General features: G+C 42.4%; 2 protein-coding genes across 9 annotated transcripts in view; one reads left to right on the top strand and one right to left on the bottom strand.

The window, feature by feature from the left end:
- Positions 1–17,780, top strand: part of LOC123833887 (zinc finger protein 501) — a 23,955-nt gene extending 6,175 nt beyond the window's left edge. The window contains exons 2-7 of one of the 6 annotated variants that reach the window (XR_010413484.1): positions 3,595–3,708; positions 4,220–5,701; positions 9,350–9,435; positions 13,719–13,799; positions 15,593–15,702; positions 16,546–16,967. Coding sequence is in view for 3 of the 6 variants with exons in the window: in XM_045862618.3 (XP_045718574.1) it covers positions 3,654–3,708; positions 4,220–5,793 (1,629 nt within the window). In the remaining 3 variants the exon portion in view is untranslated. The other 5 variants (XR_008505146.2, XR_008505144.2, XM_045862618.3 and 2 more) reach the window with 5 other exon arrangements.
- Positions 17,776–25,850, bottom strand: KIAA1143 (KIAA1143 ortholog). Of its 3 annotated transcripts, none has more exons than XM_045862622.3 (4): positions 25,684–25,850; positions 20,973–21,117; positions 20,098–20,308; positions 17,776–17,915 (listed from the first exon to the last, which is right to left on the bottom strand). In XM_045862622.3, exons 1-4 carry the CDS (start codon positions 25,789–25,791, stop codon positions 17,870–17,872), a joined length of 510 nt encoding a protein of 169 aa, XP_045718578.1. In that variant the 5' UTR covers positions 25,792–25,850; the 3' UTR covers positions 17,776–17,869. The 3 variants fall into 3 exon arrangements, with proteins under 3 accessions (XP_045718578.1, XP_064453233.1, XP_045718580.1); XM_064597163.1 differs by lacking the exon at positions 17,776–17,915 and adding an exon at positions 19,063–19,737; XM_045862624.3 differs by lacking the exon at positions 17,776–17,915 and having other exon boundaries at positions 19,063–20,308; positions 25,684–25,848.

Below are 25,850 nucleotides of genomic sequence, written 5' to 3'. Positions count from 1 at the left end.
TTTAACTGACAGAGAGAGAGACAGCTAGAGAAAGAACACAAGCAGGGGAGTGGGAAAGGGAGAAGCAGGCTTCCCACCAAGCAGGGAGCCCGACGCAGGGCTCGATCCCAGGACCCTGGGATCATGACCTGAGCTGAAGGCAGCCGCTTAACCAACTGAGCCACCCAGGTGCCCCAAAAGTCTCCAATTTGATATAAAAATAGATTCTTTATTCTTTTGGTTTCCATTTCTTTGATTACCACCAAGATGGTACTTTGTTTGATATGTTTATTGGCCTTTTGTAATTTTTGCTCTATGTGTTGTATTTCTTATTTTTTTATGAATTCATCTTTTTCCCTTACTCTAATAAGAAGGCTTTAGGTTCATCTACTTACTCCTTGATGTATAAATAAAAAATACTTTTTTTATTTTTTAAATTTTTATTTATTTGACAGTGAGAGACACAGCGAGAGAGGGAACACAAGCAGGGGAAGCGGGAGAGGGAGAAGCAGGCTTCCCACTGAGCAGGGAGCCTGATGCAGGGCCCAATCCCAGGACCCTGGGATCATGACCCGAGCCAATGGCAGACGCTTAATGACTGAGCCACCCAGGTGCCCCAATAAAAAATACTTTTCTTAGATTGTCATTGAATTTTATTTGTATTTTGGATAGAGAGATTGTTGCTTTTCTGTGATCAGAACTTTTATCCAGTTTTCTCCTTTGTGGTTTGTGTTTTTTGCATATTGCTTAGAAAAGCCAATCCTAACCCTAAAGTCAATCATTTCGTAATATTTTATTTTGTGGTTTCATTTTTTAAAAAAATATTTATTTATTTGACAGAGAGAGACACAGCGAGAGAGGGAACACAAGCAGGGGGAGTGGGAGAGGGAGAAGCAGGCTTCCCGTGGAGTAGGGAGCCCAACTCGGGGCTTGATCCCAGGACCCTGAGATCATGACCTGAGCCGAAGGCAGACACCCAGCGACTGAGCCACCCAGGCACCCCTGTGGTTTCATTTTTTGTATTTAACCCTTTAACCAGTTTAGATTTATTTTGGTGTATGGTGTGAGGTAGGAATCTCACTAAGTGTTTTTTCCAGGTAGTTAAGCAACAGTTCCAACATAATTTTAAATAATTAATTTTTTATGACTAGTAATGCCAATTTTATCACATTAAATTCTTTTATTTATTTCTCTCAGGGATTAGTAATCTCTAAAATCAGAAGCCAGAGTTAAACTTCCTTTTAATATGTAAAATCGTTGTTGAGGTTTTCCTAGCCACACTCCTTTGATGTTTTTATCTGTTACTCCCAGGATGTTAATTACTCTCTTCATGACACCTCTCTCCTCTGTTCCAGATATGTATGCCTACTTCCTGTTTGGATATTTGAAAACTACATGTATCTTCTTTCTCCCTAAACCAGTGTTCCCATTCTATCTAAAGGTTGCTGTCATCACTCAAGCCCCAAACCGGCAAATTATCTTGACTTCTCCCTCTCCCTCACACCTCTCCCCAATATTCATCCAATCCTGTGGATTCTGTCTCTTAGTTGGTCCAGTCTCCTTATTGGACTGCTGAAACAACCTCCCAGGGGGTCTTCCAGCCTTCACCTTGCCTCCCCACCTTCCACCATTCAGTTTCCTTCTTTGCTACGGGCAGAAGGATTTTTTTTTTTTTTTTTTTTAAACAGCAGATATACTCATGTCACTTTCCCCCCCAAACCTTTTCATATTCTTTTTGTGGCTTTCTACTCACTTTAAGGTAAATTCCTTAAAATGGTTCTCAGGGTTGTATTTGATCTGGCTTTCGCTTGCCTCGCTTCATGTCTTATTTTTGGTGCTTAATACTTTGTCTTACTGGATCTCTCTAATTTTTCCAAAATACTGAGCTTGTTTCCTTTTGTATATTCTGTTTCATATCTCTGATATGTTCTTTTCTGTCTTCACCTGTTTAATTCCTATTTACCTCTTTTTCAGGGAGGCTTTCTTCCTCAGACTACATTAGGTTCCCTCTGCTCTACGTTCCCATATCCCATATTTCCTCTTTTGTAATTCCCATAATTGTAACTACACTTTAATGTCTTTGTTCAGCTGTAATGTAAGTTCTAGGCAGGTGGGGGCATGTCTGACTTTTTGTCCACTGTCTAACTCTGATTATACTGAAACCCCACTCTACTTCATGGTTTTCTGTAGGATTGTGTGGTGGATTCTTTGTATGCTTATAGGTGGGGGAGGGGCAGAGGAAGAGGGAGAGAGAGAAAATTCTTAAGCAGCCTCCACGCTGGGCTCGATGCGGGGCTGATCTCACAACCCTGAGATCGTGACTTGAGTTGAAATCAAGTCAGATGCTTAACCCACTGAGCCACCCAGGAGCCTCCCAGATAGGATCCTCCTAAACCTTTAAAACTCAACACAGAGGCGCAGACTTTGATGAGAAGCCCATAGTACCAGCCTTATTAACGTACTTCAGCAGACTCATGCCATTCTTATATGCCTTCTGAGCTCTTGCTATGGTAAAATCATCTTTCTGTCTTCCTTTTTCCTTGAAATAATGCTGCCGATTCTGCTTCTCACTTCAGGGTTATGTGGAGAGACATTTTTGGATGAACAGTTGTGATTTAACATTCCAGACACCAGAAACTCTGTACTATTTTGTGTAACTTTCTTGTAAGTCAAAATTTTTTCACAATATAAGTGTTTTTTGTTTTGTTGTGTTTTGTTTTGTTTTTTAAGTAGGTTCCACACCCAGCGTGGAGCCCAATGCAGGCCTTGAACTCATGAGATCAAGAGTCAGATGCTTAACCAACTGAGCCACGCAGGCGCCCCTTTTTTTTCTTTTTTAAACTGCAACCTGCACTCTTAATGTTGAGCTGTGTCTGAAGAAAAACTGTTTAGTTGATCTGACACCTAGAAGAAAGGGCAATCAGTATGTCTCTAAGTTGTACAAATAGAGTTCCCTAACTATTGTCCACCTCCTTGGCATATAGTGGAGATGGGTGGATCAAACTTAATGCATTAGCCTTGCTATGAGGCCATTTCCCTATGCAACTTTTTTTTAAAAAGATTTTGTTTATTAGAGAGGGAGTATGTGCATGCAAATAGGGGAGGAACAGAGGGAGAGGGAGAGGGAGAAGCAGACTCCCCACTGAGCATGGAGCCCGATGCAGGGCTTGATCCCAGGACCCCAGGATCATGACTTGAGCCGAAACCAAGAGTCGGATGCTTAACGAGCTGAGCCACCCAGGCGTCCCTCCCTATGCAACTTTTGATTATGTTAATTGACCTTTCATATAGATTGTTGTATAAAGACATGAATACTTTTATCTACTTCATAGGTATCTTTATCATTATAAATAACATTCTGGTTTATCCATCCAGCGCTTGAGTGTTTGCTAGTATATCAGTCTGGCTATCACTTTTTACACAGCTGACAAATGGAATTTGTGAAGCTAGAAGGCTGGAAGCCAATCATGATTTTTGCTGATGCAGTCACATTGCTATCCGAACAGGTTTTGTGTGAATTATTAGATAGTATCCCTAGGCAACAGTTCTTTCTCATTTTCCTATTTACTGGGACAGTGATATCCCCTTCCCCACCTTTTTTTCCCCTATGAGCAGGGTTCCCAGTTTTCCAACTCTGAAGTGTTTTCCAATCAAAACAAAGAAAAGATTTGCGGATGTTGAATATGCAAGGAGCTGAAGAGAGAGAGCTTGGAAGAGAGGTTTGTCCAGGTGAGTGAGCAAGGGAAAACCAATGGGAGAAACAGCGGGGCTTTGGAAATTTTACAAGAGAAAATGACTGAAGTTCAGGAAATAAAATTACCCTTTTAGGGATGTTGGGGGCAGATGTGGGTGAGCATCTCCTGGGGCCAGCTTTTCTCCAGTATTCATTTTGTCTCATTTCCAGCATTTACTTTTACATTCTCCCAGTGTCCATGTTTCTTCTCTTGACCTAATCTTAGCTTGCTATTGTTTGTTATTTTCCCTTTATTTCTATTGTCTCTGGTTCTCTGGCTTCCTAAGTGTCTGTAGATGCCCATTCCATGGGGTTCCTTATTAATGGTGAACCTTACCCTGATACAGATCTCTTCCACCACTTATAATTAAATTACTTGCTCCACTAGCTTTTATTGGCCCTTGTTTATATGCCATTATTGAGATATGTCAGAATTAGACCCCTATAACCTTAGGGACTTCCACTCTGTCCTGCACAAGAGATACTCATTCTGATGTTTTCTTTCAGATTTGATGGACAGGTCTGTTCCAGAGCAGGATGTCTCTGAAATTAATTCACCAGGGATAGTAGCAAAGAGATTACCAGAGGATGCAAACCAGGATTCTATATTTGAAAAAAAATATGCATGTGAGAGCATGAAGGAAAACCCTTCTGGAGAGGTTTCTGGACCATGCCTTTTTCAAGAAGGAGGTTTGGGGGAAATAACTTTTATCCACAAGGAAGCATCTCCTGAAACAGTTAGCCAAGAATATAATTTTGAGCGAAGCTTGCTCTTGACCTCCAGCTTTGTTACACATCTCAGGGTTTCTACAGAAGAGAGCCTACATCAGTGGGAGACAAGTAGCATACACACTAATGAGATTTCAGACCAAAGTAAATGCCCAACTCTCTCTACACAGAAAAAGTCTTGGGAATGTAATGAATGTGGAAAAACTTTTACTCAGAGCTCATCCCTTACCCAACATCAGAGGACTCATACTGGAGAGAGACCCTATGCATGTGAGGAATGTGGGAAAGCTTTTAGTCGCAGTTCCTTCCTTACTCAGCATCAAAGAATTCACACCGGAGTAAAACCATATGGATGTGAGCAGTGTGGGAAAACATTTCGATGTCGATCATTTCTTACTCAGCATCAGAGAATCCATACTGGAGAGAAACCTTATAAATGTAATGAATGTGGAAATTCCTTCCGCAATCATTCACATCTCACTGAACATCAGAGAATTCACACTGGAGAGAAACCTTACAAATGTAATAGATGTGGGAAGGCATTCAATCAGAACACACACCTCATTCATCATCAGAGGATTCATACTGGTGAGAAACCTTATTTATGCAATGAATGTGGCTCTTCTTTTCGCAAACACTCAAATCTCATACAACATCAGAGAATTCACACTGGGGAAAAACCCCATAAATGTGATGAATGTGGGAAAACTTTCCAAACAAAGGCAAACCTCTCTCAGCATCAGAGAATTCATACTGGAGAGAAACCGTATAAATGTAAGGAATGTGGCAAAGCCTTTTGTCAGAGCCCATCCCTTATTAAACACCAGAGAATTCATACTGGAGAAAAACCCTATAAATGTAAGGAATGTGGCAAAGCTTTTACTCAGAGTACCCCACTCACTAAGCACCAGAGAATTCATACAGGGGAGAGACCCTACAAATGCAGTGAATGTGGTAAAGCCTTCATTCAGAGCATTTGCCTCATTCGGCATCAGAGAAGTCACACTGGAGAAAAACCCTATAAATGCAATGAATGTGGGAAGGGCTTTAATCAGAATACCTGCCTCACTCAGCATATGAGAATTCATACTGGAGAGAAGCCCTATAAATGTAAAGAATGTGGGAAAGCCTTTGCTCATAGCTCATCTCTTACTGAACATCACAGAACTCACACTGGTGAGAAGCTCTATAAATGTAGTGAATGTGAGAAAACTTTCCGCAAGTATGCACACCTTAGTGAACATTACAGAATTCACACTGGTGAGAAGCCTTATGAATGCATTGAATGTGGAAAATTCTTCAGACATAGTTCAGTCCTTTTCAGACATCAGAAACTTCACAATGGTGAATAACCCTGGCATTCAGGTTATGACAGCTTCTCTAGAAAGAGTGACTAGGAATCTGGCGGGAGGTGGTGGGGCAGGTAGAGTTTCTGGAGGGAAGGATGAAGGAACATCGACTATTATACTCAGAAGAGTATTTCCACTTACGGAGGTGGGAGCTTGGAGAATGCAGAGCCTACTCCAGCTGGGCATCTGGGAAGACAGGGTAGAAAGGAAGTTCTTGCTCTTCGGATAAATCCTTGCTGCCTGCCACTCCTCCTTCCCCCTGTGACTCTCATGCCTTGAGGTGCCATTTGTTAAGTTAGCACTTGTGTTTCCCTTACTGCACTCCTGCCCCAGCGTCCCACCTGTGTTCTCTGGCCAATAGGCTGAGGTGCTTCCCCAGACATTCAGTGTGAAAGCAGCAGCAGAGCTGAGGTGGTGCTGAGTAGCCTCCCAATACCTGAGGCTGCTCTGCACATGCCATCTGTTAGAAGCGGTCTCGTGAAGGGGAGATGGAAATAAGGGAAAACAAAGAATCCTTATTCATTCATTCAATAAATAAGGGGATGGGTGGCAAGAACTGGGCCGATGTCTACAGATAGAAGAAGGCTTTCTCAGGGTAAGGGAGATCTTTCCTGATCCTTTCAAGCTGGAAGGCAATTTGGGGCCAAAAAGGAAGTAGGAGGTCAAGAGAAATTTATCTTGAATGATGCCAGTTTGTGGGAAGGGAGTCAGATCTGCTCAGAGGGCCAGGAAGAAGAAGGGCCAACCTTAGTCCTGGAGGAACACTGACTCACCCAGGAGGAAAATGGTTTGCGCTAGACTGCTGGTGCTGAGGCCCAGAGCAGGAAGCCTGTGTTTGACTGAGCAGGTCACCTACGTATCCCAGCCTGGACTAAGGTGTACACCTGTCTCTTAAAAGTTTGCTTGGGCCACTGGTTTGTAGGGTCCAGGGGAGAGAGACCCACCAGGATTAACTATGTCCAAACAACAGTTAATTGACGTTTAGGGAGGAGAAACCATTAGTGAAGAGAGAAGACAGCCTTTTAGGTTGGCTGGAGTTGGGGCTGCTGGACCAGTCCTTAAGAGAGTGTTGGCCATTGTAGCAGGGAGGCCTAGGCTTCATGTAATTATGCCATTGGTGGCTCTAAGCAGATGTGTTAAATTTCAGATACTTCTATTTTTATTGGGACTATCTTATTCTCGGATATTTACCCTTCCCTGCAGGTTAGGAGTATCTAGGGAGACACTTTCACGGAATAAATTTGGAAAGTGTTCTAGAGAGAACTACCTCTTTTTCAAGTCCCTGAGTATTGAGATAGTACAGTTTGCTACCATGATGGTATTTTATTCTTTTAAGAGAAAGGGCATGATTTTTCCTTTATTTCTTTACTCCCTCTCATGTTCTTTACTGCTACTCAGAGCTTGAGCTCTGAGAGATGAGGTGAGGATTGCCTTTGCTATTTGAAATAGTTTCTATGTCCTGAAGCTTATATGGTTTTTAAAATAATGACTGTTAAAAAACAAAGTCCGTTGATTCTGGAATGATTGGTTACCTAGAACTCAGCATTAATTTTGTTTTCCAGAACGGCTATCTTGTAAGCATTCGTTTGAGCTATTAATTACCATTAATAGGAACGTGGCAGAAACATCACTGTCTTCCTCTGCAGCTGTGAAGATTATATTCTCAAAACCTGCCACAGGGCAATTCATAATTGAGTAAATTAATACCTTATGGACAAAAATAACCCTTAAAACTTGATGTTCATGATAAAATTATAGTACTTAAAGGAAATACTGATGTATTTGTACTTTCTAAGTGAAAATAACACTACAGAATTCATTGCTGGCACACAGTAAATGTTCAATAAATATTTGTTGAATTAATATATTTTAATCAACCTGTGCCCACAAGAAACTTTAGCAACTTCCTGATATGTAGGTATTTAGAGTAATATTTATACACTACTGTTGTTAGAGTTCTTGAGTTGAGATTAGAATTGGGAGGGTTTTCTTAAGGAGGAAATGGGAACTCTAAGGATGAAAGATCTCTCCAAGTTCTTGTTAGAAAGATTTTCCAAAAATCCAAAAATGTTTTAATCCTCAGGCTAAGAGTCTGATACCATTTTCACTTCCTGGGGAAACAGGAAGGAAAGGAATTTGTCATCTTGCTACTCTCCTCATCCCATAGTCTCACACTTGCAAATATTTGCTCCCAGTTGTTGGCCAGCCAAGTGCCCAGTCAGGCCAGCCCTGACTGGCCCCCAATTCCAATCTTGGAATTGCTTTTGGTCAGTCTTTTACTCAGTCTTCATATCCAAGCAACCACTGTATCCTGCTTACATCTCCTAAATATGGAAGCCATCTCCACTGCTTTTGCTTTAGTCCACTCCCCAGTTTATTTCCTAGACCATTTTCCTATTTTCCCAGTCTTCCAGTTGCTTGCCCCATGAGGCCGTCTTTCACATTTCTTCTGGATAGTCTTTGCAAGACACACCTGGCAGCTCTATTATCTCAGAATATCCGAGGCCCTTAAAAGGCATCTAAAGCTCCTCCACAAAAATTAAATAGATAGATAGATAGATAGACAGATAGACAGATAGATAGGTAGATAGATAAAGCTCCTCCACTGGTCCATGCCTCCATCATCGCTCTCTGCTGCCTTCCTGCATTGCACACTGTTCCATAGTGCAAATTCCTGTGATTCCGTACCATTGCTGGACTCAACTTTGGCACCTTTTGCATAGACTGTTCCTATTTCCTCGATTGCCTGCCTGCCTTCTGCTTGCCTGGAAAGCTCCCATGTGTCACTTAATGAATGTGCTCAGGCAACATCTTTGAAGCGGTCTCTGACCTCACATGTTTTTTATTTCTGTATTTTCTTATCTTCATTTTATTTATGTTACATTGTAGTGGCTAGTTTCCAAATCTTTCTCTTCCCACTGAACTATCCGCTCTGTCAAAGCAGGGGCCATGTGATATTTATTCATCTTTGTATCCACAGTCCCTGGCACTTCAAATGTGCTCAGTAAATATTTACTGAGCTCAACTAAAACACTGAGTCAGACATTTCTCCACGCCTACCTGCAGGTTGTGACTTAGGTCCACAGTTGCCAGCAGAAAGGAGGTATGGAGAGGATATGAGTGTGTCCATGAAGTGTTTGCCAAGTGCAAGCATTCTGAACGTTTCCTCAAGACACAGATTGTGTGGTTGTATTAAGCAGAGGGCCCCTTAAGGAAAAGTAATATTTTGTAGCAAAACACCCCCTTGTTTTGTTACAAATTAGCCATTCAAAATGTCCCATCACAGTTTAACAAAGTACTTTCAGATACGTTGATGTCAGGGTCAACAGGAAGAGGCAAATGCTTGCCCCTGTAGCAGCACTACTATGTCAGCTGGAATATCCCTGAAGTAAGAAGCAGGAGCTGAATCCTGATGCCTGTCTGGCAGGAGAGCGATTGAGTTTAGCAATCCCAATGTGGAAGCACTTCCTGAGCTCATGGCTTTCCTTGGCCCCAGATGATAAAGAACTGGAATGTGTTGCTTATTCTCAGTGTGCTGAAATTTAATTTGTGATTTCAGAAGGACATGGGATGAGGCCACATCAGATCCTCAAAACAACAGTAGAGAAAACAGGTGGTTGGACTTGCCCAAGGTCACACAGCTAGTAAGTGTCATGTGAAATTTAAAGTCCTGTGTCCTTTCTTGCTTTTCCTTCAGATTTCTCGTTATTGGTCATATTTCTGTTCCATGATGCCTCTTTAGTTGTGTTTGTTATAGAGTTGACCACATAGGACTCTAGTCTTGCCCTGCTTGTGAGGATGGGAGGAGCTCATTTTTTAAGACTTCATTTCTAAGTAATCTCTACACTCAACATGGTGCTCGAACTCACAACCCTAAAATCAAGAGTCACATGCTCTACCAACTGAGTCAGCCAGGCGCCCCTGGGAGCTAATTTTAGGCCAAAAAGCTTTTTTGCCCTCAGACCTTCCTGTGTGTGAGTGTGAGAAATAAGTTGGTTTTTGCATTTTGATTTCACCTTTCTTCCTACATAATGCACAAGTCTAGCTTTGACCCCAGGTGTCTTCAGTTTCACTCCCCTTCAGCTACTGGCCACTGCAGGGCTAAGGTTTAGTTTTGTGGAATGTTTTTGGTGTCCAGTGTTACCCCCGTCCCCCATCCTTTTTCTACCTCATTGAAAGAAGCTCAGCCCAAATTGTGTTAAGCCCCAGATTCATGTTTCTAGTAAATTGCTCTGCCTAGGGTACCCCACTCTAGAGTTAGTTCCTACACAGCAGAGCCTGCTGATTTAGATTTTTTGAAGCTTAAAAGTTAGGGAAAAAATGATTAGGCCTAGGCTCTCTGGCCTGTGGGATGTTAGGGGGTGGGGGTGGGGTAGAACTTGCTATCTGATTCCAAAGAAGTGCTGAGAATATGACACTTGGTAAAAAGCAAGGTGAGCTCAACATTATTGTTCCCTGGCATGTCAGCTGACAGTTCTACAAAGGGTCCTCTTTTAGCTGAACAGGATTAGTGATGGCCTTAGTCTGGGGCATCTCCACTCCTAATTTCAGCCTCCTCAAGGGGCTTCATTTTGGTAAATTGCCAGTCTGGAAGTTTGAGCAGGTAACTTCTCTGCTGCATCTCATTCATTTTTTCAAGTATTTACTGAGGGCCCCTTATGGATTGTACACTAGGGATATGGTAAGCAGACAACTCTATTTCCCAGAGCTTGCACATCAGTAAGAATGCCTGGAAGTGGATCAGGTACCCTGCTACCCACGCCTTCATCCCGGGAATACACTGTCAAAGAGGAGCCTGTATGTGCAAGTATTCCGAGTGAGTCTCAGCAAGATTTGAAGTTTTGCTGCAGTGGAGATGAGGGCCTTGAGGGCTGGCAAGGTCCCTTGAAGCCAATGCAGAACAAAGAAGACTGGAGCTGGAATTTGCGGAGCATGATAGGACAAACATTTACTTAGCTTTTTTTAAGTGCGGGAAGGTCTTAGTAATTACATATATTAATCTCATTTAATCATCATGATAACCTTCTGAAATTCGGTGCCATTATTTATTTCTGTTCTGTAAGTCAGCAAACAAGTACAGAGAAGTAAGTAACTTGCCCAGGTTTACACGCTGATAATCTGGGACTTAAGTTGAAAACAGAACTCTTTACGTTCTTAGGGCCAGTTGTTGAACAAAGAGCCTAAAGCAGAGGGTGTTTGGGGTTCCTGTGAAGAGGCCAATTTTCTGGCAGGTGAGACTGTAAGGAAGGTCTGAAGCCAGCTTTGTGAAACCCTTGGGAAGACCTCCAAAAGGCAGGGACATGGAAGAGTTTTTAGGAAGATAAATGTGGCCAGGTTGCAGAATGAGTAGTTAGAGCGCCTTGTGGTGGCCACCAGTCTCCCTCCAGTTCTGTTTCCTTACTCCGGGCAGGAGCGCGGTGAGGTGGGTTTGCGGGCTGTTTCTGCAAGGGCGGCTCCGGTGTCGGGCCGAACCCCGGAGCTCTGGGCCGGGGAGGAAGCACCGAGATGAAGCCGCTCCCGCCTTCCTAGAGAGACCAGTGTTCTGACCGTGGCGCGGGCCGCTGACGTCACGCCGGCGCGGAGGGGACTGGCTGCGAGCCGCCCAGGGGCGCCCCGACGCCCGAGTGCCGCCAGGTGTAGCGGGAGGCCTTCGGAAAGCGCCGTGTGTGTCGAGTGGGCGTGCTGGGCGGCCACGGGCTGGTCTCGGAGCCGGAGCCGGAGCCGGGCCGGCCGGCCGCAGCGCCTCTTCCCGGAGCGCGGGAAACTGGAGCGAGGGGTCGGAGCCACCTGGCCCTGAAGAGGGAAGGGAGAAGCTTGTTCGAGAGCTCTGTTCTGGGAGTCGGGAGACCTGGGTTCCATTTGTATGTACTTAAGGGAGGAAGCGAACTTCTGATTGCTTCAGTTCTCCGATTTCCAGAAGCAAATGCTATTCCTTGCTTTGCCACTTGACAAAGTTGCGCGGGTTGAATGACTATATGTGAGAGTTACCAACTTCCTTTAAGCTTTTATTCTCCTCTAATAGTAACAGTACTTTAACAGCTGATACTACTTATTGAAGGCATTTTTCTAAATACTTCCCATGTATTATTCATGCATCATCACAACCCTATGAAGCAGTTATTATCTACGCCATGTAACATTTGAAAAACGACCTCAGAAAGGTGAAATAACTTACCCAAGATCACTTGGCTCATAAATCTAGAGCAGGGATTCAAACCCAGGGAGTCCTGGCCCCAGAGCCCATGCCGTAAGACAAAATGTAATCAGAGCATCAAAACAATGGGAAGTTGTACAGTACAGCCACGTAAAGTTCTTTGAGAATGTTGAGGAGAAAGGGTCTTGCAAGTCAAGAAAAATTACCCATGTGGAGTGGCTCACATTTGAGCTGAATATTAAAGTTGAGTAAGTTTGAAAATAAGTAGTTTGTTCAGTGCCAAATAGGGGGTGCCAGTGTATTGGGATGGATTAGACTGGTTGCCAGCCTTTTAATAGTGTTCTTTCCTTTCCTTTCAGAGGGAGGTTTTTTTTTTAAAGATTTTATTTATTTATTCATGAGAGACAGAGAGAGAGAGGCAGAGGGAGAAGCAGACTTCCCGCGGAGCAGGGAGCCTGATGCGGGACTCGATGCCAAGACTCTGGGATCATGACCTGAGCTGAAGGCAGACGCTCAACCATCTGAGCCACCCAGGCACCCCAGAGGGAGTTCTTAAAAGCTTTCCTCCTAAGAGGGGTCCTTAACATCTTCCAAAAGACTCCCCCTGTCCTTTCTTGGATATTCTGCTTCACATAGATGCGGTCTTATTTTCCTGAAATTCCTCTGCCTCTGATTGTAAGATAACTGGAAAGGAGTTTCCTTAATGTTGACTCAGCCTGTTCTCAGAAGAGCTGACCTCACTGTTTGACACATAGTACCTGCGCAGTATTTTTCAGATAAATGAATAACCATCCTCAATCAAAGATGGACTGGACTTAAGGCTTTTGCTCTTTTCCCATGTGTTTTTAGAATCAAAGGATCACAGAATGTTGGTACTAGCTTTCCACTTACATTTCACAGATAGAAAACAAATCACAGATAAGACCAAGTGACTAGCTTTAGGTCATTGAACACGTTAGTGGCAAAGCCCAGACTCGAATCCAGACTTCTTGACTCAGGCCAGTGTTTGTTCTAATGTCCTCTACCGTAGCTCCAGTTTTTGATTTTTGAAGTCAATGGCTTTTCCAGTCGGTTTGGGGAGGCCTTTGGCTCCAACTTTATCTTTTTTTTAAATTTATTCTTTTTAAAGATTTTATTTATTAATTTGACAGAGACAGCGAGAGAGGGAACACAAGCAGGGGGAGTGGGAGAGGGAGAAGCAGGCCCCCCGCGGAGCAGGGAGCCCGATGTGGGGCTCGATCCCAGGACCCTGGAATCATGACCTGAGCCGAAGGCAGATGCCTAATGACTGAGCCACCCAGGCGCCCCTCCAACTTTATCAGTTGGGGAGGAAATTTCACCCCAGGATAGTCCTTAGGAGCACCTGCCTCCTTTGTGCATTGTCAGGTCTCTTGGAAGACAATCCACTCACTGATTTTTGTCATTGGTGATACTTTTTTTTTCAGATTTATTTGAGAGAGCGCATGTGGGAGGGGCAGAGGGAGAGGGATTGAGTCTTAAGCAGACTCTGGGCTGAGCTTGGAGCCCAATGTGGGGCTTGATCTCACCACTCTGAGATCACAACCTGAGCCGAAACCAAGACTCAACCACTTACCCAGCTGCACCACCCAGGCGCCCCATGGGTGATACTCTTTTAAGAAAATAATGATACTCTTCATTCAGACTTAAAATCGTTATTTGGTTAGGGATTGGCTATTTCTGAGTTCCTCTGAATTCAGAATAGGAAAGAAGTAGGCTGACAATTTATAGGTGCTTTTTTTCTCCTCCCTCCATGCCTCAGATTCCTGCCTTTCCTTGAGAGAAGCCCCCAGGAGACAAACCAGTATCGCTTGTGTTCCTCACAGCTTATCTCTGGGTAAGTGAAATCTAACTAGAGCGCCCAAGATGGGTTGTTACGGGGGTGCTCATTCTGAAGTGGTGGCAGACTTATAGTGGGACCCACCAGTGACCACTACACCTAAACCCTGCAGAATGAAAACACAGAACCACCCAGAAATAGCCCCACCTTATTAAAATCAGAGTGAGTGTGGCCCATTGTGGAAGCAGGCAACAGAGTAACTGGCTATAGGACAGATCAGAGAATGTACTAATTTTATATCACATGTACTTAAACTGTAGCAAGAATAGCTACCCCCTGTGCAGTTACCTGGTAGCTGGTCACTGAACTGCTAACTCTAATGCCTAATGATGTAGCCGTCAAATGTGGGAAAACTGGGAGGAAATCACTGGACAACCCATCGCAAAAATGATTCAGAGAATATGAATGCACTCCTGGCTCTGTTGGAACAAGAGCCTAAGTAAGAGCAACTTCATTGTTACTGGGCATCAGAAGGCAACATGGAGCTTGGGGATCTGTTAAATTCAGTAAGAAGAGTACTGTATGAACTGGATTCCTAGGCTATGGAAGTTCTGTGAATAGATTGTGACCATTTATGGCCTGAAGAATTCAGTCTAGTTTAATATGTATGCATAATATATGTACATGTTTGTCTGTGTATGTGTGTATGCATTGAGAGATGCCTAGAAGAAAAGGTCATCAAAAAACCAACTGTATTTTCACTGGGTGGTAGGATTTCAAGTAATTTCCTTTGTGGACTGACTGTTTTTTAGAATGAGTATGCATTTTTTGTATGGTTAAAAAAAACCCCAACTTTTTGAGACAATAAAAATGAAGGAAATAAAAGTGTGGGTAGAGTTTTGGTTTTATGTTTAGCTATTTAAACCACCTGGCATTAATTTTTGTATACAGAAATATCTATCCTGGAAGTTTATACATTAGATAGATGCATTCAGGAAAAATATTCAATATATTTAACAACCAGTGCAGTATAGTGCTGTCCAATCAGATCAGTCTCTGACTATAGATAATTTGTGCAGAGATACCAGTGTATACCAACTAACTCTTAGCCAGGGTAGATCCGTATGTACCAACAAGAAATGATCTTGAAGACACATTCTTTAGTGGAACACAGAACCTATAGAACAATTTTATGTAGAGAGAATCAAATGATATATGTATAAAAATATGTGGAAAAAAGACTGAGTGAATATACTCCAAACTTGATAATCTCTGGGAAGGAAATGGGCTTGTATGGGTAGGGTGGGATGGTGATAAAAAAATGACTAATTTATTCTATATCCTTCTGTATTATCTAAATATTATAATGTGAGGATCTATTCATGTGTAATGTGTCAGTGTCTCCAGCACCATCCAGGGAAGATGTTGCTGATGTGTGGCACCTGAATATCTGTTCTCAGATTCTCTGTGCCCTTATTCAGAGCATCAGGGTTTCAAAGTCTGATGCCACTAAGATCATCTAAGTATTTCTCTTTCTCCAGTTCTAACATGACAATGATTTGGTTCCCATATAGTTTTTCTGTAGTAGACAGAATGTGTCAACCACCTGGACATTGAGCATATAAATTTTTCATTGTAGATCAGTAAAGTGACTGTTTTCTACATCATTTTGTGAATTTGATATCAGTGTACATCAGATTCTGAAGCACTTCATTAGTGTCAAAGGTGAGGGCCAGATTCTGGACCATGATGCTATAGTCAAGTTACCGTCCAATGGGAATCTCTTCCCCAAGGACCACCCCATCCTATTTTTCCTCTAAACAAAACAATGATATCTTACTTTCTTTCAGTAAGCAGGGCTCTAGTTTTCAAACCTAAAGGTCTTCCAGTTGGACGCAGAGGGGAGTGCTACAGATGCTGAATGTTTTGGAGAGAGAAGTCCAAAGAGACACTTATCAAGGTAAGTGAATAGGAAGGATTGGTGTGATGGACCTAGTAAAAATTACAGCCTAGTAAAAAAAAAAGGATAACCGTTTTTTTTTTTAATTATTTTTAGAGACAGGGGGAAGGCAGAGGGAGAGAGAGAATCTGAAGCAGACTCCCTCTATGGGGTCTGGGAGGGAGCCCGACATGGGGCTTGATCCCAGGACCCTGAGATCATGACCTGAGTTAGAGTCAGGGTGCCTGGGTGGCTCAGTTGGTTGGGCGACCGCCTTCGGCTTGGGTCCTGGTTCCGGGATCCTGGGATTGAGCCCTGCGTTGGGCTCCCTGCTTGGCGGGAAGCCTGCTTCTCCCTCTTCACTCCCCCTGCTTTTGTCCCCTCTCTTGCCGTCTCTCTTTCTCTGTCAATTAAATAAATGAATAAAATCTTAAAAAAATAATAAAAAATAAAACCAAGAGTTGGACACTTAACCTACTGAGCCACCCAGGAGCCCCTCCTTTGAAATCTTAAAGAGAAACTCTAATTGGCACTAAACAATGATATAAGCTTGTACTTTCTTAAGCAGCACGAGCAATAGATTGCTTACAGGCAACCTAAGGAAATATAATTACTCTTCACCTAGTTTTTGAGGAGTAGAGACTGTGGGTAGGTAGGTAGTTTTCCCTAACACTAATTTACCCAAGATTGGTATACTTATCCCTTTCACATTCTACTATTTATCACTCTGGATGATTCTAAATTACCTGGATTCGTTTTTAGTATTTAAGTGTTCCAGAATCAATCATGATAGGGAATTTTATAGATTTCCCAATATGTGTCATCACTTCATCTCTTCTCCCTATTATCTAATCTTTTCTCCAGGTCATTGTGATCTATCTCAATTACTGAGAAGAGGATAAAATCAAGATTCCACAATGCAGGTCCCCTGTTCTGCACAGAGGACATTTTCCTTTTAGATTTTTTTTTTCCCCCAGACAAGATGACCAAGCCTGATGCAACAGTGTTAAATGACTTGTGGAAGATGTGCAGGGTCAGAGAACCTGGTCATCTGGGTTTGCGTTTGGAGAAGGTAAAGATGCATGCTGAAGAAGGAAGAGAAGGGGTATCCTGCAGGAATGCCCAAGGGGACAGTACATGCACACGTATACCCAAAGCTTTCCTAGCACAGAGTTACTGTAACCATAATCATCTTTGAGAACGTTCCTTGTAAGTGTCATGAATTTGAGAGTTTCCTCTAAACCTGAACCTACTGGACAGATGTTCCTTGTGTTACAGGCAGCATGAGTTCCAGCCAGATTTCACTACAAATAAACCCTCAGAGACTTCACATGCAGAAGAAACCTTCAAAGTGTAGTGAATGTGGGAAGTTCTTTACTCAGAGATCATCTCTTACCCAGCATCAGAGGATTCACACAGGAGAGAAGCCCTATGTATGTAGTGAATGTGGAACTTGTTTCCGTAAACAGTCAAATCTTACTCAGCATTTGAGGATTCACACAGGAGAGAAACCTTATAAATGTAATGAATGCGAGAAAGCCTTTCAAACAAAAGCAATCCTTGTCCAGCATCTGAGAATTCATACTGGAGAGAAACCCTATAAGTGCACCGAATGTGGCAAAGCCTTTTGTCAGAGTCCATCCCTTATCAAACACCTGCGAATTCATACTGGAGAGAAACCGTATAAATGCACTGAATGTGGCAAAGCCTTTAGTCAAAGCATTTGCCTTTCCCGTCACCAGAGAAGTCACTCCGGAGATAAACCTTATAAGTGTAATGAATGTGGGAAAGCCTTTAATCAGAGTGCATGCCTCATGCAGCATCAGAGAATTCATTCAGGAGAGAAGCCTTACACATGTACTGAATGTGGTAAAGCCTTCACTCAGAACTCCTCCCTTGTTGAACATGCGAGAACTCACACTGGAGAGAAACTTTACAAGTGTAGTGAGTGTGAAAAAACTTTCCGCAAACAAGCACACCTTAGTGAACATTACAGAATTCATACCGGAGAAAAACCTTATGAATGTGTTGAATGTGGGAAATCCTTCAGGCACAGCTCAGCGCTTGTTCGACATCAGAGGCTTCATGCTGGAGAATAAAACTTGGGATATAACCAGTGTGGAAAGATTTGTATGAAAATGCCATTTCCCCCCCTTTCCAAAATTCTTAGGAGTTTAAGACTCAGTCTTCAGCTGGGATGAATGTTCTGTATGTTGAGCAAGACGCAATTTGTCCTGAAAGTTAAGAAAATAGATTCAGAACTAGATAGTCTTGAGTTTGGGGACTTCTCTGCCACTTAATGGGAGTAAGACCGGATCCTCTCTCAGCCTGTTTTCCCCATCCTCCTCAGAAGAATGATGAGGATACTTACTAGGGTTGTCTTGAGAATAAAATGAGTTGTATGTAATAAATAACTGCCATTAATTGGTTTTGAGTTATAGATGTTCCAAACATATATAAATCTAGCTACTGAAAACAAGCAAAGTTCAGCATTAGTTTTTGGTTCTCAATGTTTAGGAACTTTTTTTTTAAAGAACATTCTTGAAATTGGGCTATGATTTCATCCTTAATCTACAGAAAGTTATTTAAACTATGTCTAGATTTAAATAGAACACAATTTAAAACCAGTTTATCCTTGAGAAAATTCAGATTTAATCAGAGAAAAAAGAAATTATTGGGATTTCAGTGGACATTGTGAAGTGTACTTCTGGGTACCCTGAAGAGCTTTTTTAGATTTTGATACCTCCCACTGTTGGATTTTACTTCACTTCAAGCTCTAGACCTCTCTTTTCCATGAAAAGGGAAGCCTCACTGACACTAAATAAAAACTTGTGTTGTAGGACTTTTGTGTGTTTGTGTTGCGGAGAGAAGGGGGGGAGGGGGTTCGTGAAGAGAAGTTATATGAAAATAAAGAGGGGTGGATATAGAAGAGAACATAAGCACGTTGATTAGTATGTGGCTGTACTTGTTTGGAATTTGTAACTAAACAAAGAAAATTTCACTTAAAATAGAGTTGGGAGGCCAGAGGGAGGAGCTCACACATACCACACCTTGCAGCCCTTTGCAGAACCAACAGAAAGAGCCATACCTTGCATTCCTAACAAGAAGCCTACTTTACTAACCTCCAGCAGGAAGAAGGAAGATTATCTCCTTGCCTGGCAACAGCCCAGCCAATGAGATCGTCACAACTCAGCCAATGAAAAGCCATTTCGTTTCAAACTCCCAGTGTACTCCAATGCACATTTAGTTTATAACAACTCCTCCAAATTCCCCCTTTCCTCTGTAAAAGAGCAGTCCCCTCCTTTGTTCTGACTTGCCTACGGTTTTGTAGTAGCTTGTATGTCCTGAATTGCAACGGTCTACTATTCTCAAATATACCCATTATGCTGGTAAAATAATTGTCTTTTATTTTTAAGGTTGACAAGTTCTAGAGCACAACACGAAAGGGGGCCTCTTAAGGGAGGAGGAGGGCAGGAGACATTGAATTCTCAGGTGTCAGCAAGTGGTACTACTGACCAACGACTTTCGGTTTCTTCTTCTCATGTAACAAGAAGTCCAGAGGTGGGCAGTCCGTGGCTGGTGCAGCAGCTCCTTGAGCCATGCTGTCAGGATCCAAGTGCCTTGAATCTTGCCACTGTACCACCCAGAGAAAGGATCTGCCTCCCTTAGGCCAAAAAATGGCTCCAATACTCCTAGGTTTCATGCATGTGCTCCTGGATGTAGCAGGATGTAGCGAGGACAAAGGTTTGTGCTTGCCAGATCTGCTTTCTTGTATCAAACACCTTTACTGTAGCTTTATTAAGCAGACTTCTATTTGTATCTCTCTCTTTTATAGTGTTATTAACTACAGTCTCCATGTTATACATTAGATCCTCTCTTCTATCAAGATCCCTTCTTTTAGAAGCTCACTTGTACAAGATCCACTTTTATCTCTAAAATTGCCAGAGCTGTTATATGGCTACCTTTAGCAGGAGCTGGGGAAGTATTCTTAAATAGGCACATTATCATCTTCCTCCAAAGTGGGCTTCTGCTAATGAAGAAGATGCAACAGGCGACCTGTTTAATGACAAAATCCTCTGTAGCAATTATGTTAAATTTTTGAATTTTACTGATCTGGAAAAATGCTCAGAATATGTCATGTGAAAAGCAGGACAGAAAACATATGCAATATAATCTCAATTTTGTTTAAAAAATACATACCCCACAAGTGGGAGTTCCAAAATGTTAATAGCAGTTAATATCTACAGAGTTAGCCTCATGTCAAAGGGATATTGATAGACAAAATTTTTATACTAAATTTTTTCTGAATTTTCTATAATGAACTTGTATTATCTTTAAATAGAAAAAAAAAGTGTCACTTTAAAAAACACCCCATATACTCTTAAGGGTGACTAAGTCCAAAATATTTACACTTACTCAGTTTCATCTTCATTGTCAAAAGAAAGGAGGCAACTGTTTTTGATTTGCTTTTGTGAGTTCTTTTTAACTGAGTCCTGCTTATTTATTTCACCTTCATTTGCCTTCCTCTTTTTTGAGCTTGCTGTTAAACCTGAATATTTTTCATCCGAGGAACGTTTGACTGGTTTTCGATACATGATTCTTCCGTCAACTATAGCCGGTTCTTCATCTGCAGCAAAAACAAAGTTAAAGAACTTTCTTTTCTCATTTTGTCTTTATTAGAGACTCAAATGGCAAGAAGATCTCAGATGATAATGAAGGATGTTCTAAGTCAATTCAGTCTAGTCTTCTCCACTGTTTCTAGCTACACCCACAAGACATGTAGTCCCTTAATAAAAACTCACTTCCTGAAGTACTCCATCATATTGCCAGTCCCCAAATAATTACAGTCAGGTTGTATTTTTAAGTATTATGAAAAGTGATTGTTTGGAACTCCAGGATTTTTCCTCAAAGCAATGTAATAAATATTCAGGAAAAATGAAAACTATACCATGTAGCATATCACGTTTCAGGCACTGATTAAATATACCTCTGTTGACTAATTTGTAAAACTAACCACCTATTTTTTTTTAACAGGATGTTTTTATTTAAATTTGTACTTAATCCCCATAACAACCCAGTAAGGTAGGTACCATTATAGTCCCCACTGACTGATGAGGTAGCTGAGGCTGGGAGGTGAAATGACTTGTTCAAGATCACGTATCTGGTACATGTTAAAACCAAAGTTTGAACCTAGGACTGTCTCCTTCAAACACACCATACTATTACATAAGACAATTTCATATTCCAGGCTCCCTACACTGTTAGAAAAACCAGATTACTTTCAGACATACCTGCTTTGGCAGCCTTTATTTCTGATTTAATTTTCATGACTTCTTCAACTGACAGGTCTCCCTTTTTTAAAACCACCACTTGGGGCTGTTCATCTTCTTTGTCACTGTGATCACCATCTTCATCTGGGAGCTGAGGCTGGATTCTCTAGGAGAAAACACAAACACAATATGGAGGCTGCTGACCTTGAACCAAATACAACTGTTGTCTCTGTAAGACACTGATGACTAAGTGACAAGGGTAACTTGATTCACTAAATATATCTGGCAAAGAATTTTCAAGTAACTCTTAAGGGCCTAACCTTGCCACACTCGGGAAGAGGTCTACCTGCCAGTTACCCTGGCAGTGCCGACCCAAAGGGATTCATTTCTTTCTCAGCAGGACCCCAGCCTGCAGTTCCCAGGGTCAGGGGCCTCTGCTTCATGGACCGCCAGCATGCCCAGCCTCCTCAGGGCAGGCTGAACTGCATCCGTTCTCTCTGCTCTTCATCAACTGTTTTCACTTCCATCGCCTCTCAAAGCCTGACAAAAAAAATAATCAACTCCAAAGTACAGAAAGCAGCAAGTAAAAGGTAGTCTTTTTCCCACTTCTGATGATCTCTCCTCCCTTCCAATGGCTTCAGTTTGGTGGGCATCCTATCAGCTGTTTTCTAAGTGTATAAAAACATGGAAGTATAGAAACCATTCTGTATACAAACAGGATACTGTACATCGTACTATGTGACTTGCTTTCTTTTCTCTATGAAAGTTCCCAAACATAAAAAAGTATAGAGAACACCAACACAAACCATGTATTCCATATATACATGTAACAAGTGGTAACCTTTGGCCAGTTGATTCAGAGTTTCAAAAAATGTCAGATACTATAAAAGTCCCTCTCCAACTTTTTTACTCAAAAAGTATCTTTGTATAATACCTTGGAATTATCTATTAATTTGGAATTATCTATTTTAAAGATTTTGTTTAAGGATTTTATTTATTTGTCAGAGAGAGAGAGCGAGCACACAAGCAGGGGGTGCGGCAGGCAGAGGGAGAAGCAGACTCCCTGCTGAGCAAGGAGCCCAACACGGAACTCGATCCCAGGACCTTGGGGATCATGACCTGAACCGAAGGCGGATGCTTAACCCCGAATGAGCCACACAGGCATCCCTGGAATTATCTATTTTAAAAATCACTGCCTAGTATTTAACAGTATATGTGGTCATCTCATGGTTTATTTGGCCAGTACCCTGTAAAAATTTTGGTTGTTTCTAGTTTTTTTCCACTATGCACATATTTTTGTTTACTTTTTTCTACTGTGTACTTGTTTTTGTTCACTTTCGTGAACTCGTATGTAAGATAAATTCCTGGATGTGGAATTGCTGGGTTGAAAGGCAGTATACCCACCACACATTATTCAAATAACTTTTTACTCCACCTCTCACAAAGCCTTCCTTGTCTCCCAAACAGGGCAACAGAGCCCTCCAGGATCTGGCCCACGAACACAGCTTTATCCTATACCACACTCATGACCTCTGGACTCCAGCCAGGTTGGAGGATTGCAGATCCCTGAACATATTAGCTCCTTTGCCTCCCTTGTCTCTGAACAAGTTCCCAGTGCCTAGAAAGCCCCACTGCCCCTGGTCCACACCTACTCTAGCTGCCTTCTAAGACTTAGATTCTTTAGAAGTACTTTCCTAATGTCGCCTCATCTTCTTTCTCACACTGTGCATAGCTCATAGGGAGCATGTGCCATACTGAGTTATCCATATTTTTCTATCTGGTTCCACTAGGTAGCTCCTTTGAGGTACTATGTGTTTCATCTCTGTATCTAGAAGCACAGAGCCTGGCAAACATCAGGGACTCAAGGAGTATTTGTTGATCTATTCATGAATGATTAATGGGATGAAAAATGATGAACTACCTAAAGCCCTGGCTGGCAAGTCACTCACAGGCACATTCATTCATTTTGTCTTAATCACTTCACACAAGTGCATTCTCTTTAATAATATCCATGTTAGTTCACTGATTACTCATTAGTTTTGCCTATTTTTTCCCCAATAAGACGAAGATTCCAGGGGCGCCTGGGTGGCTCAGATGGTTAAGCATCTGCCTTTGGCTCAGGTCATGATCCCAGGGTCCTGGGATCGAGCCCCGCATCGGGCTCCCTGCTCAGCGGGGAGCCTGCTTCTCCCTCTGCCTCTCTCTCTCTCTGTCTCTTATGAATAAATAAAATCTTAAAAAAAAAAAGATTAAAAAAAAAAAAAGACGAAGATTCCAATAAGTGACCACAAACTAGTAGGTAATTATAAGTATTTTTCACCAAGGAAATGGGAAAGTGAAATAAAATAATTCCTGGGGCGCCTGGCTGGCTCAGTTGGTTGGTAGAGCATGTGACTCTTGATCTTGGGGTTGTGAATTCAAGCCCCACAATGGGTGTAGAGATTACTTAAAAATAAAATCTTAAAAAAAAAAAATTCCTGGTGTTCATTAGCTTGAGAATCATTAGTTCTGATTCTTTTTGTTTACACGACTGCCCGGAAAATAAGAAACAGTCAAAGAAACAGTGGCTGCTCAAAGCCACTCCTGAATTAACTCTCAAGAAGGTGAATAAGGTAATTTAGCTCAATTATATAATGATTTCCCATGAAACACTTCTTTTTGTTAACACATCACTAGAACGATGGTTATACTGCCAACCTGATTAAGAGTGCAGCTGGTTTCTTAAACATAGAAACACAGGGTATCCCTCTACGGAAGTCTCTTAATTAAGTCAGTCAGTCTAAATCATTAGTATGAGTTGGAAAGCATCTGTCCCCACCCCAAGTTCTTCTAAAATAGCATTCCAAGCTAGAATCTTCAAGGTGTTAATTATGTACACATGATCATCACAAGGACCTCAAGCAAACTATAAAATTAGGTCTCATATTCTCATTGCTAAATCCATGTCTCTTTCCTCAAATCTCATCCTCTTTGTCATTATCACTGTTTTTGGTCCTGGGGGAATCCGTCACTCCCTGATCATGTTATCTCTAACCAAAAATGGCTCCTTGTTGCCTACTGAACGGGCCATGTGGCCTCCCCTCCAACAATTCCTCAATCACCTCTACATACAGTCCATGACTCATCATCTTTTTTTTTTTTCTTTTTAAGATTTTGTTTTTAAGCAATCTGTAACACCCTATGTGGAGCTCGAACCTACAACCCTGAGATGAAGACTCACATGTTCCATTGACTGAGCCTGCCAGGCGCCCCGCTGACTCACCATCTTTACACCTTTATCCACCTTTCCTTCCATCTCTACCCGCTGTCCTACCCATGCTCAAGATTCTAAGTATCCCTTCGTCCATGAAGCCTTGCCTGATAAGCACAATCAATACAAATGGTCACCTACTACCTGGTGCCAGGCACTGTGCCAGGTGCTAGGAAAATACAGAAAGATTAAGGTACTTAGTTTGATTTAGTGGTGGTGATACACAGGAGAGCAAGTAGTTGCAATGCAAAATGATGAGTATCTCAGATACGGACAAAGTGAAGAGAAAAACAAGAGGAAAAGTAATTGGAGGAGTTTTGAAGAGGTTCACAGAGGTGTAACCTGTGAAGGCAGAGATCAGACAGGCAGGAAGGTTATAAAAGAATATGGTATTTTGGAGATCCATCTCTTTGTCCCTTCAAAGCCTGGCACAATGCCTGGATTTAGCACATACACACTGGATTGAGTAATTTCACACAAGTCAATCTTGTTTCCTTTCCTAAGCTCTAAGTGATGTGAGGAGTGGATATTAGTGAAAGTACTAGACATAGAGTGCTAAATGAAGTCTTTATTTCTCCACACAATCCCTAAGCCTAACAGTCTCTTCCTATTGAAAGAAGGAGGGCAGGTTTTGGTGTGAACCAGTTAGCCCCTGGGAGGGCTCAGACTGATTCCCACGGATTCTCATCTCTAAACTATTCAGGTGTTGTTCTTTCCTGAAGCTCTTCTTCTATTTATTTATTTATTTATTTATTTATTATTATTATTATTATTTTTAAAGATTTTATTTATTTATTTGACAGAGACAGCGAGAGAGGGAACACAAGCAAGGGCAGTGGGAGAGGGAGAAGCAGGCTTCCCGGCGAGCAGGGAGCCCGATGCGGGGCTCGATCCCAGGACCCCGGGATCACGACCTGAGCCGAAGGCAGGCGCTTAACGACTGAGCCACCCAGGCGCCCCTCTTCTTCTATTTAGATCCAGGATATTCTTAAACAAGCTTTTTTTGGGGGGGTGGGGGGGCGGTAAACAACAAAGCATAAAAATAGATCTAGGGCATTCTTCCAAAGATGCTCCAGACTCCAGGCCTAGGACATCAGGTCATTTGATCAGGTGGCCTCAGTTTCTTTATCTGGAAAACGGGACTAAGCTACCACTCATCCTGCTAACTACAGGTTTTGGGATGAACAAATAAGACGAGAGAGGAAAGTGATCTTTCTTAACCATCTACCAAGGACGAAGCGCTCTACCGGCGTCAAGTCGTTTTCAAGAACACAAGAGCACTACGAAAAACGACAAATAGCTTCCTGGGCATACGAGGCTGTAGTTGTTTGAAGAGGACCAGCCTGGTGGCTGAGGCCCATCCAGATTCCCGACTGGGCGCAGGTGAGAGAGGGGACCCGTCAGTGCCTGGCCTCCAAGGCAGAAGCCGGAAGTGGCAGGGTAGCCCGCGTTTCTGAGGTAACGCGACTGGCCTGGGCTCACCTTGGTTTCCACGGTAGGCCCTTCCCTGTAGCCGACCTGTTCCTTGAAGCGAGCCAGGAACGCCGGTTCGGCTGGCCGCACGTACGAAACCTGGTTCCGCTTGCTCATAGCTGCTCCCGGGAAAAACAGGTTTCCGGTGCCGCCTGGAAATGGTACATTGGCGACGG

Source organism: Mirounga angustirostris, unplaced genomic scaffold, assembly GCF_029215605.1.
Source record: "Mirounga angustirostris isolate CCGP_5_RB_7025 unplaced genomic scaffold, mMirAng1.0.hap1 SCAF_1, whole genome shotgun sequence".
Taxonomy (NCBI): Eukaryota; Metazoa; Chordata; class Mammalia; order Carnivora; family Phocidae; genus Mirounga; species Mirounga angustirostris.
Note: the sequence above shows the minus strand (reverse complement) of the source record. Positions and strands in the feature narration are given on the sequence as shown.

Excerpts from the sequence above, each read along its gene's own strand:
- KIAA1143 (XM_064597163.1), bottom strand. The coding sequence starts at position 25,791 with ATGAGCAAGCGGAACCAGGTTTCGTACGTGCGGCCAGCCGAACCGGCG. Across the intron at positions 21,118-25,683 it reads GGCCTACCGTGGAAACCAAG|AGAATCCAGCCTCAGCTCCC; the intron begins GTGAGCCCAGGC and ends GTTTTCTCCTAG. Across the intron at positions 20,309-20,972 it reads AATAAAGGCTGCCAAAGCAG|ATGAAGAACCGGCTATAGTT; the intron begins GTATGTCTGAAA and ends TTTTTGCTGCAG.